The 14548-nt window shown below is 38.6% G+C and overlaps 1 protein-coding gene across 1 annotated transcript; it reads left to right on the forward strand.

Annotated features, from left to right (window-relative positions):
• Positions 1-571: 571 nt before the first annotated feature.
• On the forward strand, positions 572-5623 carry dnaaf4 (dynein axonemal assembly factor 4). The gene is made up of 9 exons (XM_044357589.1): positions 572-921; positions 1158-1305; positions 1868-2001; positions 2099-2315; positions 2393-2538; positions 2997-3106; positions 3188-3341; positions 4850-4955; positions 5083-5623. Exons 1-9 carry the CDS (start codon positions 799-801, stop codon positions 5199-5201), a joined length of 1257 nt encoding a protein of 418 aa, XP_044213524.1. The 5' UTR covers positions 572-798; the 3' UTR covers positions 5202-5623.
• Positions 5624-14548: the final 8925 nt, after the last annotated feature.

Raw genomic sequence — 14548 nt, forward strand, 5'->3', positions numbered from 1 at the left:
TTTTGTCTACTGCTTTTTGTCTATTTATGTGTAAATTATATATAAATCAATTCATAAGTTGGTATGACTAGACTACCACAAGTTCTACCTTTGCATCACCCATAATAACCCCTTTAATTTCCTATGTGACATGCACTATGTACTTCTGCCTTTGTGCTGTAAAGAGTAAAAAGTAAAAAGTTATTGTACTGCTGCTGCTGCTGCTGCTGCTGTTGTTGTTGTTTTTATAAATACCCAGACAGCAAGGAATCATTAACTCAGTGTGGGATACAGTAAATTGCCAAACGTCCCACTCAAAAACCACTGGACGAGTTAATCTAATCCAAATTTGACAAGTATACTATAAATAGGCGACAATATTTATTTTTCTAGAGCTCGTCTAATGTGGTCTTTTCTTTTTCCACAAATAGAATGAAGGTTTTACAAATCAAAAATGTGATTTACGATGATCTTTACTACCTCTTGTATAATTTTAAAAGGTGTAACGACAGAAAATTAGACGATAAATCATCGTCGTCATATTACACTGTGTAATAGTGATGTTTCCTATACACATGAAGGCAACATGCGGGCTCTCTGGTCACCATAGTGACAAGACGCCCGCCATGCAGCAGCAGGCCTACTAGAACCTGTAGCTGGTAAATGTATTATGGTAGCTACCGTTCATTACTCTTCGTCCTTTATCACAGAAGTCCATTTTTTTTCCATCGACATTTTACGCAGTTGGTTTTAAGCTACTTCCAACTAGCTGTTAGTACAACTCCAGCAGGAGGCTGACTCTGGCTGGCAGTGTTGGAAATGCCTTTGCTGGTGACAGACTACTCATGGACGCAGACAGACTCGACGGTTTATATAAATGTGCCTTTAAAAGGAGCGAAAGCCGGGAAGGTGGATATTCTGTGTACAAACGAGTACCTGAAGGTAAAGTTAACCTAATTAACAACAACGTGGCGGTCCCTTTATGTAGCTAGTCTCACCGCACTGTTCATTATTCATACACGAATAAAACCCTTGCAAATACTATTTAAAATATTTAGGCAATTCTTGCTCTCCTTATTTAGACATTGTTTGAATAACATTTAAACTTGTAGGAGTTTCATCCAATACAGTACGTCACACTGAACTCTGGGATGGTTTCCCCTTTCTTGCCTGCTCAGGTGCATTTCCCACCATATCTGTTTGAAGCCGTCCTGTCTGAACCTGTAGATGATGACAGAAGCACAGCAAAGATTGGAAATGGAGTTGCAGTCATCAGTTTGCAAAAGAGGACCAACAAACTGTGGGAGCAGCTGATGATAACCACAAGTAAGAGAGTGCATGGATTGATCAGCTCATTAGGGCATTGTTTTACTTTTGGACTTGTTGCTACTAAACCCAAACCATGACATGTATTATTTTTTGACATCCTTGTCAGAGTTTTGACAAGGATGTCTCATTATAGAGTTTATTATAGAGTTGTGACAAAGGTACTGAGAGAGAATAAAGTGTCTGAAAATAGTCAGAAATGCACATTATTATTTCTCAGATGCATTATTATTTCTCTATGCATGTATGTATGTAGAAAAGCAGAACAAGAACCAGATGTTGGGAATTTTAGCTCGATAAATGACTTAAATGATTTTTTTTAAGATTGACAATACATACAACAAACATATATGGATTAAGCTAATATTAGCTGAAAACATCAGTATGTTAGTGTTTCAGTTTGGGCTCTTAAATTGTTACACCCAACTCTCTGCTTAGAAGGGAACACTGACTCTAAATTCTCCCCCATCAATATGATTTTTAATGTCTGCTTGATTTGACTAAATTTCTCCCAAACCTTCACACACAGATAAATCTGCCATTATATGTCAATATGTTTCAGATGATAAAGAAAAAAAGAAGGAGATCAGAGAAAGAGCTCTGCTGAAACACCAGGAGAAGCTTGCTGCAGAGTCCAAAGCCAAGGCAGAGAAACAGCATACAGAGAAGAAATATGCTCTGGAGACAATGATGAAGGTAAGATACTCACTAAGTGTCCAAAAATGATAATTTAATACCTGCTCTGATGTCTAGAAGGATGTTTATTTAAATAACTGATCATATTTGTTCACAGCTTGAAAAGGAGGAAAGAGAGAGGATCCAGAAAATGAAGGACACTGAGCGAGAGAGGACCACAGCAGAGCTGGAAGCATGGCAGCTGAAGCAGAGAGAAAAAGCAGAAGAAGAAGCCCAACTAAAACTCCAAAGTCAGAGAGGGGATCAAGACAAGGTGAAAGCCGTGACAAAAAAGCATGAGAACGGATGTTCAGGCGGGAGAAAGGTCAAACTTGGTCAGTAATCTCCTGCACGATCTAATGTGCCTTACTGTTTGGTTTCGGTATGTTAATCACTGTATTCCTGTGTTTAGATGGAAGGGGCAGCAGTGAAGCAGAGAGTAAGAAAAAACACGTGGATCTGCCTCCTCCAAGAGTCTCTGGAAATATTCGAGTCACATTCACCCCACGGGTTTTCCCAACAGCCCTCAGAGAGTCCAGAGTGCCAGAGGAGGAAGAGGTACAGTCATGAAGTGATACGTCTATGAAATAAATCATTAATCTAATTTATTTACAGCTGACAATTGTGATTTATTCAATGTAGACTCCTGCAAATACAATTCCTTCAATAGTGTTAACATATGTTACTTGTGTCTCTAATTGACAGCTACCTGTTTGATCATATTATGTTATTTGTTAGATTTTTGTGGCAAGATAAATTTTATTTAAATCTATTTCTGTAGTGTCCAGAAGTAGATTAGTATCTGCATTTATACTTTGGAGTTAAAGTGTCTAAATTGTCCAGATATGGGCAAGCTGTCACTTTCAAATACATGTCGTTTACATATCAGTTTAATTCAGTTATGCTGGCAAAATATCATTTTGATCACTTTGGACATATTTCATGGGTCCATCAAAGTGATATTTTATACATAATACTATGAAATAACATAGCATTTTTTTTTTTTATCCAACCAGTGGCTCAAAAAACAAGCAGAAGCCAGATGTGCAGTGAATGCAGATGTTAATGAGCTGAAGGACCTGAAGGAGGAGGAGAGGAATCCAGATTGGTTAAAGGAGAAAGGAGAGTGAGTATTCAAAACCATTGTTAACGTCAACTCTTGTTTTTATGTATTATGAAATCATTAAATAAACTCCTTTTCCTCCAGCAAATGTTTTGCGACTGGAAACTACCTGGCTGCAGTGAACGCCTACAACCTGGCTATCAGACTCAACAGAAAGATTCCAGCTCTGTATTCAAACAGAGCTGCGTGTCATCTGAAGTTAAGAAACCTTCACAAGGCCGTTGAAGATTCCTCTCAGGTCTGTACTGTCTGTGTGTTACACATAGTCTGTGACAGTCTGTGCTCTACTGCTCCACACATACAATTTAAACTACACAAGACAACAGGTGATACTTATGTCACATCAATGTCACATCTCCATTGAGTTTGTGGAGTAAAATGTCAAAAGTGAGAAAAAAAAGAAGAGGAAGAGTGCAATTAAGTTACTGAGGTGAAAAATTATTGACACCTGTAGTAACGTATTGGAGTTTTGGAAACTTTTCATTTTCACATCAACATTAAAGGATAGGATGTAATCATTCCTCCTGTTCATACTGGCCATTAGAAGGCAAGACAAGTTTATTGATATTGCACATTTCAGCAACGAGGCAATTCAAGGTGCTTTATATAAAACATTAACAGCATCAAGGCAAAGTGCAAAAGAAACACACAGTAAAAGAACATTTAAATGCAATTCAAAACAGCCATAAGTAAGAGAGGTATAAAATACAAGAATAAATGTTACAGTGCAGTTTTGACTCTGGGGACAGAAAGCAGACCTGTCCCGGATGACCTGACAGGTCTGGATGGTTCATAATGTAGCAGCAGATCAGAAATGTGTTTTGGCCCTAAACCATTCAGTGCTTTATAAACTAACAGTAGTATTTTAAAATCAATTCTTTGACAGACAGGAAGCCAGTGTAAAGATCTGAGAACTGGAGTTATATGATCCACTTTCTTGGTCTTAGTGAGGACTCGAGCAGCAGTGTTCTGAATCACCTGCAGCTGTCTGATCGATTTTTTAAGGGGACTGTAGTCAAGTCTACTGAAGATAAATGCACGGACAAGATTTTCCAAAAATCAGAAGATCACTTCCATAATGCTAAAAAAAAACCATCTTTCTAAAGCAAATCACTCCATGACTAATATGAGAGGTGGTCATGTGACAGTCACAGAGATATTAGAGGAGAGAATATTACAGCCTTCAGCAGGTGATGTTACACTGTCAGCTGCAACACAACATGATGCTGGACAGGGAGCTGCAGAGAGACAGAGGCAGCTGCTGGAGTGAGAGAAGTTTCATAGCAACTACTGAAATGTAGAAGCTGCTGCGCCAAAATATGCCAATAAAAATCTAAAAAACCTCTCAGTAAATTGGCAGTCATGATGATGATAATATGGCAAACAAAACAGTAACTTTGCATTACATTTGTTTTAGTTATATATTAAACTTTTGTTAATTTCGGTATCAAATTTAAACTCCAAATGAATTCAGATTAGAACATTATAACTGTAAGTCAATCAGGTGTTTCTCCCCAGTGAAGAGAGGCAGAGATGATCTATTCATGACACGTGCGACAGGTCTGGACCACCGTACGACAAAATTGATGAACACCACAAATGTTCTTAAATCACTTGTACATGCATTTTAAGAATGAATCTGTTCGTACGAGTGCTTCTTGAGTGAGGCCCAATGTATTCCAAAAATATGTAGCTTTTACTGTATGAAAAATGTGTGTAAACAGCTTCCCACATATTTCTCTGCAGGCTCTTGAACTGTTGACTCCACCAGTTGCTGCCAACGCGGGTGCCAGAGCCAGAGCCCATGTGCGCCGAGGCTCCGCTCTCTGCAAGCTGCAGCTCCATGCAGAAGGTTTGAACAGCAACATTTTTATTCTATGCATCAAAATGTTGTACTTTATTGTTAAAAATACACTGACAATAACAAAGCAGAACAACTTTGTGCTGGCAGCTGATCTAGCTGTGACGTGTTTTCACAGGGCTCCAAGACTACCAAGCAGCTCTGAAGATTGACCCTCACAATGAAGCGCTGCAGGCAGACACACAAAGAATCAGGGACATTATACAAGGCACTACAGCTGACCCTGAGACACAGTGAGACACAGCAGATGGACATATCTCATAGGGATGTTTATTGTTTGTTATTTTTCTGTTACACCAGGGTTTAATAAATGATCACATACAACAAAAAGCTGCAACATGTCTCTAACTATAGAGTCAAATGTTATGGTTTAATCCCTGCTAGAACCAGGGTGAGGCAGGCACCAAGCTGCTCCAGATCTGAAAATGTATGTAAGTGTGTTGCCGTGTTGCAGTTTGTAGACAGAATGGGAGAACCTCTGTCAGTGTGGGCAGAGCACCCTCATGTGGACAAATGTTGCACCTCCTGGAATCAAATGTAAGTGTTTGAATATTAATGTCAGTCGAATATAAATCAGCAAAGTGTTTTTAAGTGTATTTACATCTTTTTTTCCATATCATTACAAATATGCAGTAAACACCAACAGCTTTAATTGAAAAGTTTTGATATAAGAAGTCAGTGTTTTCAAATGTCTGGCCAAAGTAGTGCTTAGTTTTTAAATCACAATTTTAGTGGAAAAAAAAAAAAAAAAGAAAAGCAAAATCTTTTGGGATGCAAAATGCTGGATGCATGACCAGATAATCAGACCAGATATAAGCATTTTATAAAGTGCTGTCATGTGAAAGACCATATTTACAATATTGTGCTTTTCTTTGTTAACACAGACTTTTTGTGACGCCCTTTTTTGCCAGGGTTCAAACCGGTCATTTTACTTTGAATCTGAAGTGCAAATTGAGGTCAACTGATCAGAGCCCACAGTGGGTCAGGACCCAGTGCTGCTGGGTCATGGGAAGCCTGGTTGGGATGCCAGATGATTCTGAAAAAAGTGATGTCTTGGTGTTTTATTTTTTACCAGACAGCTCTTTTATTAGCTGCTGGTTCTGACATGCTGCCTTCTCAAATGCCTTTAATATGACATAATATAGACTCATAACTCAATGCAGGTTAGCATTCTACAAAACCGAGTATATCAGCTTTAAAATGTGAGCTACCAGAAAAGATTTTTTGTCAGTCCACTGATCTAAGCAGATCAGAGCTCCAATCCTTCCAAACATGTGAGTGTGACTGTGAAGTAGCACTTGAAGACCTCGACCACACACCCTGCCCTCTGTCAGTGGACACAATTGAAATCTATAAACACCCCGCAAAGCTGCTTTTCTTATTTTTTTCTGCGACCAATTTTCTGTTTTTTTTAATCTCCTAATCAAATGTGCCGAAAGCTCCCCAAAGAATTACGAATGGTTGAAATTCAGTCAAAAGAATGGCGTCATTAAGAGGCTTTGATTTGTAGTAGAGCTGCATTGTGGCAGAGCAGTTTGAGTGAATGGTTGTCGGTGAATGACTTCTCTAAGCGTTTGAAAAGATAAACACAATTCCAGCGTTCATAGACGAGCGAGAGGCCTGAAGTGTTATTACAAAAGATTAATGCAAGTGCTTGGAAATGGAGCAAATGGAGGCACATACACACGGTCCTGCTGGGAATTCACCACAATACTTAGCTGTCTTAACACTGGTAGAAAATTTAGATTAAATTTTTCCCCAGTAGGTGTCTGGAACAGGAGGCAAAACACTCTCAGGCACAATGTCAAAACATTTAGTTTTTTGGTATAATATTCACAAATTTGTGTTTCTGCACACCATTACTGACAACCATTTTCCACTGTATGCTATATTTGACTATGTTTATAACTAAACCCTGTTGTTTTTGTGCACTTGCAGTATCTAAAGTCATATTGAAAGGCTTCTTTAATATTGTTAGGAACTAAAAACAATGATGAAATATCTGCATCTTTCAGATCTCGTTTTTGAATATTTTTTAGACCATTTTACTACAATCAGGAGTGTGTATTTTACAGAATAGGCCTTTTAAAGAGGCTCTAATCGGTATTTTATATTAACAATGTATTAAATAGTAATAATAATAAGGAGTATAAAAAAGTAAAGTAATAAAATCCAAATCATAAAAATCAAGACAAAATAATCCAGAATAGTTACGCAAATTACCATCAGTTAAGAAAATAAAGAAGATAAAAATTAGTTTCAAGAAGAGATTTAAAAGAAGACACTGAGTTTGCCTGCCTGAGACCCTCAAGCAGAGAGTTCCACAGCTGAGGGGCCCGGACAGCAAAGGCCCAGTCACCCTTAGTGACAAGGTGAGATTCAGGAATCATTCAGGCCCTGCTATAGGATGAGAGTAGGTGTGAGTAGGTCACAGATATAGGGGGAGAAGTTAAATCAATTCTAAAAGTCACAGGCAACCAGTAACGGGCAGCAAGGACCGGTGTGATATGTCTGCTTCTCTTAGGACATGTTAAAAGCCTGGCAGCAGCATTTTGTATAAGTCATAGTCTTTGGATGTTTCACCTACTTAGACCTGAATAAAGTGTGTTGCAGTAGTCAAGTCTGGAGGAATTAAAAGCATGGATGACCTTTTCTAGACCTACAAATGACCTAATCTTAGTTAAATATCTCAGTTGGACAAAGCAGGACTGCATCACTTTAGTCACCTGAGCATCAAAAAACAACTGTCAATCAAAAAATACACAGAGGTTCCAGGCCTCTCTTTTCACATTATGAAATAAGGCACCCAGACTATAGCTGAGAGACTGTTCATAATGTTGGGACTGAGGCTTGAGGGAATGATTACCATTATTTCTGATTTTGCCAGGCTTTGTCCGGACATACAGTTGCATAACAGTGATCCGCATAGCAGTGAAAATCAATATTATGTGTACGCATGATATGCCAGAGGGGCAGCATGAAAATGGTAAATAAAAGGGGACCCCACAGAAGAGGGGAGCACAAGAAGAGGACGAATCTCCCAGCTTAACTGAGAGGAGCTGTTTGAGAGATGGGAGATAAACCAATCCAGAGCCACATCACTGACGCCAACTTAGTTTTTCAGATGGCTGATTAAGACATTGTGGTCCACTGTGTAAAAAGCTGATCTGAAGTCAAGGAGAATTTAAATGGAGCACAGGCCCGCATCTACAGCAGTAAGTCATTAGTGACCTTGACCACATCAGTCTGAGTGCTGTGTAGTGTAGTGTTAGTGTTGAAGATGGACAGAATCTACATCAATCTCTCTGTAACTTGTAATACAAGTTACAGAGAGATGCTGCCAAATCCATACTATTTTATTTTTAAAAGTAATGAAGAAATTCTTCACATCTCTCTAGGGATGATTAAACTGGATGGCTGGGGAGGGACTGATTACAGAGTTAATGGTTTTAAAAGGGATTCTTGCATTATGACCCTGTTTAGCGATAGGTTGTGAGAAATAGGCAGTCCTTGCTCTTTTAATCGCACACTGAGAAGTGGACATCAGATCTTTAAGAGAAGCGAGAGAATCGCTATGTTTATCTTTTTTTTCCATTTTTTCTCCACCTTCCAGCTTCCTCCTTCTTTTTAATCTCTTATCTTTTTATTCAACCATGGCATTGAAGAAGATTTTGATTATTTGTGTTTGAAATGTGCCATTGAATCTAAAATATTTGTGCAAGAGTTAATAAAAACACTGGAAAAACTCCAAAAAAGCTTGGCACAACTGTGGGACAGAGAGAGAATTTAGGGGGCAAGAGCCAATCAGTGTTGGGGGTTTGGAGTCAGGAGAAGGTAATGGAACCTGGAGCATTGCCTTATGATCTGAGGCGGCAAAATTAAACAAATTTACATCTTCCACACAGAAATCATATGAAAGCACAAGTGTATGACCTTTGTAATGGCTTGGTTCCTTTACATATTGACTTAGATTAAAAGAGTCTAAAATTTTTTGGAGGGGAAGAGAGGCAACAAACATGGATGTTAAAATCACCAAGAATAAGAACTCTGTCATATTGGAACATAATGACTGATAAAAGTTCTAAAAATTCCCGAATAAAACCACAATTAAGCTTAGGGGGTCTGTAGATTAAAACATGGGCAATTTGTTCTTTAAAGATGCAGTGTGTAGGATTTAGTGGCATCTAGTGGTGAGGTTGTAGATTGCAACCAATTGAACACCCCTCCCCCTCCCCTTCCAGATGTTTAGGAGAACCTACGGCGGCCTGAAACTTGTGAAAAACACAAAAGGCCCTCTCTAGAGCCAGTATTTGGTTTGTCCATTCTGGGCTACTGTAGAACATGGCAGTGCAACATGGCAGCCTCTGTGAAAGGGGACCCGCTCCCTATGAAGATATATAGGGCTCGTTCTAAGGTAAAAAAAAAAAAAACCCAATTCTTAATTTCATGTCATTATACACTAATTAAAACATTTTTGCCAAGTTCGTTCCGCTAGATGCCACTAAATTCTACATACTGCACCTTTAAAATAAAACCAAGACACTGAAATAGAAATGGACTCAAAAAATGGAGAAGCAACCAAACGATACTGGTGAACAACTGAACTTATTTCTATGTATCACTGCAAGTCCACCACCTTGAAAAAAACAAAAAAAACAAACAAAAAAGTCAATACAAATCATTTTAAAATCAAAGATGGTGCCAGATTTCTTCCTCGCCCTCCAACTGGAGTGCTGCTAAGCAGCAGAGTACTCGTTTATGTATCTTCCCACCATCAGTGGCAGCAGCACTGAGCGCACTGCAGTGGAGCAGCACTCTAGCCAGTAAAGCTATGGACACATTACACTGCCGTCCTATAAATATTTGCTCCATTTCCCATTCATTGTATTGAAACCCACACAACAGACAAATTCAATCAAGTGTTTCCCGTTACATCTAGCTACCTCAAATGCGTTTCATCACCATTTGTAGTACATGGTATTACTCGCATTAGAAACATGACATCACATCCTTTTTCCAGAGCCAAGTGCCGGGAAATTTTGTTGAATTTGAGTTGATTTTTCAAGTTCACTTTTCTTTCATGCATAATTTAGCATATACTTATACTCATTCAGTGTAGTAGTATGAGTATGAGCATGAGTCAATTTGACATCCCTCCTCTTATAGTCCAATGATTCTCCACCATAAATTATCAATTGGTTTAACTGGGACATGTGTCTGCCAGGGGCCCAATAAAAGCCTAGCAACTTCAAGGTCACATGACCTCATCAAAAACAACTTCATAAGTTTTTCAGAAAATTGTAACTCGTTTAAATAATACCATTTAATTTTGCAAAACATAAATCATTTTTTATGTCTACGTTGGAATTTAAAATATATCCAGTAGTAAATGTATGAAAGCTGGACGCGTTGTGCCAAATCTTAATTCAGATAACATCGGACATCACACAATAGTCTTTTTTTATGTGTTTGTAATAGTAACAATAATACTATTAGTTCCTTATTAGTCGTCATATTGACCCCAATGTTCATGGTATGCTATTTGGAAATTTATATTTACACGGGGGCTCTGCACCTCTGTCAATATGTGTGTGTGTGTGTGTATCTGTGGGTGCATGTGTGTGTGTGTGTGTGTGTGTGTGTGTGTGCGTGCGTGTGTGTGTGTGGGCAGGCTCCGAGTAACTCCTTCCTATTATTGTGAGAGCTCTGTGTGATTGGCAGGTGGTCGGCCCTCCTGGCTGGGTGCTGGAGCTGACTGACCAGCACCATATGGAGGCCTTTATCCCTGCACGCTGACCAGGACACACACTGCTGCTTCTGGACACCACTCTTTAACCCATTTAACACACTTGAACAAAGGCAGCCGACCCCCGTGTATACATGTTCCTGCACCATAGAACAGCTTGGAATTTAACCAGCTCCTGGGGTCCAAAGTTAGCACCAGTTGGCCTCTACGTAACTCTGTGGTTGTGTTTGTTCTTTTGAAAGTGAAGCTCATTAATAAAGAGGGAGAAACAGGGGTTAATTTGAGCAAATTGTGCCGCATTAATAAAACAAAGACATTTTCCTTATAACACAATATACTGAAATGTCAGTTGAGAAGATTCATTTCAGGTTCATGTCAGTGTGAGAGTTAGTTCCAGCATTTAGCTAGGATAACCTAGCTTAACAATGGAACAGTAACATAGCCTTTCCCTAGTTTCTACAGTTATACAATTCTATATATAATTTATTTATTTTCACCTTTGAACCTGCATGGTATATTATGGCCTTTTAGGAATGATTTGATGCACATCAACTAGTGCATCAAATCCCAGAATCCTCCCTCTCCTCATTCTTCCAAGGGCATCTACATGAAAGATACTGTTATGAGAGTAACATTGCTCCTTTAAGGAACAGGGCAGTGTGTAATGTGTGTGTGTAGCGAGAGTGTGGAGAGCAGCAGAAAAGTGACATAAATGTGAGTGGAGCAGAGATAAAGGTTAGCAGTAAGAGGTCAGACTACAGTGTGTCATTTAATAAACTCTGCAGCTTCTCAAGACCAAGAAAAGTCTTGTCTGTTGTTTCCCCAATTGCTGGAAAAGTGAAGGAGGTTAGCTCCGAAGTTAGTGACAATGGGTTAGCCTAACCTGACCAGGCTCACTTAAGGTGGACGGACCTTTAAGGTGGACAAGCTATTCTCATTTTAGTGTCAATCCCAGCCGCTCTTAAAAAGAGAACGGACATATGTCTGGTCGCTGAGTCTCTCCCAAGTTATGGTCATCACACTGTATGTTATCATACAATCATCTGTTTCTGGTTGCCACAGTATAATAAATCACTGAATGGGAATAAACTTACCAACTTACCAGATTTACTGATTGCTAAAGACATGTTTATACGTTTTACACTCCAAAGATAAAATGAATTTCCCATTACTAATTTCTCTTTAATCAACTTTATTTTCCAGTAACACATCCTGCTACACTTTATTTTAGCCGCTCACACCCACACAATGCCAAAACTAAAAATACAGTAATATAATGACTGAATGACTATCAACAGAAAGAGAGATGCAACTGACTTGCTCCTTCCTCCTCTCCTTCTCCTCCCTTTCCTTCCTTCCATCCAGTCTCATCTGCCTACCCTCCCTCCCTCCCTCCCACCTCCTTCCTTCCTCCTCCTTCCTCTTCCCTCCCTCTCTGCCCAGCTGAATGACCACTAAAGGTAAATTAGATCATAATGACCCTCCACCATCCATACAAAACCTGATTAGACACGCAACCCTCTGCCTAATGAGCTGAAAAACTTCTCTCTGTGTGTGTGTCTCTGTGTGTATGTGTGTGTGTGTGAAATGTCTGTATTTTGCTCCTTTCGTCACAGCTCTGTGTGGTATCTGCTAACACACAGGCACACATGAAAACACACACACCAGTAACCGTACGCTGTCTTGATGTAGGTGATATGTTACCTGACTTAGTTGTGCAACAGTAAAAACACAACATATTTGATTCTCTCATCTATACAAATATCCTTGAAGCTGCATTCATCAATTTTTGACCACTAGGGGGCAGATAAAAATCAAAATGAGTTGACAGATACCCAACTGCCACCATATCACTGATTTATAATGTTTTTACAGCTAACATGTTTGAAAGCAATGACCTACTTACACATCAAACAGCCTATGGACAACATTAGCATTGATTTGGAGTCATACCTGATGATGTGAGTCCAATATTCTCTCTTTTAAGCTCTGTTTTGGTCTCCACCACCTCCTGAGAAAAAATATCTGTCTCTTTAGCTGCTAAATGCTCCACTGTGTTCCCCAGCTAGTCTCTAACTTTGTCTGTCTGCTGTTTGGTGCTGAGCAGGTGGTGTTTAAAGTTGAGGTTCTTTTAGAACTATGTTAAGGTTAGGGTAAGGGTTAGGGTTAGGCATGTGGTGGTCATGGTTAAGGTTAGGATAAGTCTCCAGGAAATGAATGTAAGTCAATGTAATGTCCTCTGAAGTGACGGAATTATGACTGTCTGTGTGTGTGTCTGTGTGTGTGTGCTGGAAAAAGGTTTCTGGCAATGAGACTGAACCACGAATGTACTGTGAAACCAAAACTGTGAGCTAATTGAGGCTAAATAGCTTTCTTAGAACAGGTGACTTGCTGTTAATTCCGCATGATTTTAACCCCATGAGAAAGCCTTTTATATAAAATTTCAGTTAATATCAAATATATTGATCAGTGTAGTTTTTTGTTGCATTTATTCTTATCTGTTTCCCTGTTTCCTGCACTGCTGTAACATGTGAATTTCTCCTTTTGGGGTCAATAATAAAATAAAATAAAATAAATTTTCTTTAAGTCAGTTTCTAATTCTGAGGTTTGACTTTGGCTTCTTAAGTTAGTGAGCAAATAGTACACACATTAATGCAATAATAGTTTTCTTATCAGTGCATAGAACAATATTCTACTAACTAAACATCTTCTATAGTACTGTGTTGGGACAACTGTGACATCACATTACTCAAAATGTTGTTTGATGTTTTAAAGCTTGGATTTTTGCATATTAATCATTGCCATCTTTGAGCCATAATATCAACATTTGTTGGAAGAAAGACCAACTGGCAGAGATTGTATGCATATATTACTAAATTATATGCACTATTTATATGCTACTTCTACATTGTATTGTATCATATGAAAATAATTTATGAGTCATTACATTTCTTCTTTTCGGAGTTCAAGGCAAAAATCTTATATACAGAACAAAAAGGGATCACTGTATAACCCTGTCAGAGCCAACACTATAACCCCTTCCAGGCTTTAACTTCTATCAACCAAATTGTATGTTGACTAAAATAGGAGTAGTTTGTTCAGTCAACTTGATAGTTCTGTTAGCTAAGTAAGTTATAGTTAAATCTACTAGTGTATTTGCTGAGCTGCTTTGCAGTGATATGTATTCTTTCAGTCGTGAATACACTGTAGCTATGGCTGTATATGAGGCTGTGGCCTGTTATTGCCTTTATTTGTTTTTTTTGCAGTTATATTTTAGGTTGCTGTGTTTTGAGTTGCATATATGTATATATATGTGTATATATGTACATATATGTACATATATGTACATATACGTACATATACATACATACATACATACATACATACATACATACATACATGTGTGAGCGGCTACGATCAAATCTCACGTCAAGTCCCAACTTGTGTACGCAAGTGTTTAAGTCCCAGACTTATAGTTAGGTTAAATATGGCATCTAAAATGTTGAATTTTATGAATTATATGTATACTATTATTATATTATTATTATTATTATTATTATCTAAACATATGCAGCCACATATTCATCACTTAAAAATACGTAGGAGGGCGCGCTGCAGGGCCAGAGCCATCTCCTCAGTGAGTAACTACTGTGTTAAAGTAATATTCTAAAAGTATTTGAATGACTAACATTTTGGTGTGATTCGTGTACTAGTTGACAAAGGCTATCCCCTCACAGAATACCTGGTAACCCCACTGGGTGCAGATTCAATTGTGCGCACATACGCACACAGGCCACAGTGGAGCGCTGTGTCAGGCTGCTTAAGGGCAGATGGCTCT

The sequence above is a fragment of the Thunnus albacares genome, chromosome 7, assembly GCF_914725855.1.
Source record: "Thunnus albacares chromosome 7, fThuAlb1.1, whole genome shotgun sequence".
In the NCBI taxonomy this organism is placed as follows: domain Eukaryota; kingdom Metazoa; phylum Chordata; class Actinopteri; order Scombriformes; family Scombridae; genus Thunnus; species Thunnus albacares.

Excerpts from the sequence above, each read along its gene's own strand:
- dnaaf4 (XM_044357589.1), top strand. The coding sequence starts at position 799 with ATGCCTTTGCTGGTGACAGACTACTCATGGACGCAGACAGACTCGACG. Across the intron at positions 922-1,157 it reads GTACAAACGAGTACCTGAAG|GTGCATTTCCCACCATATCT; the intron begins GTAAAGTTAACC and ends TTGCCTGCTCAG. Across the intron at positions 2,539-2,996 it reads GAGTGCCAGAGGAGGAAGAG|TGGCTCAAAAAACAAGCAGA; the intron begins GTACAGTCATGA and ends TTATCCAACCAG.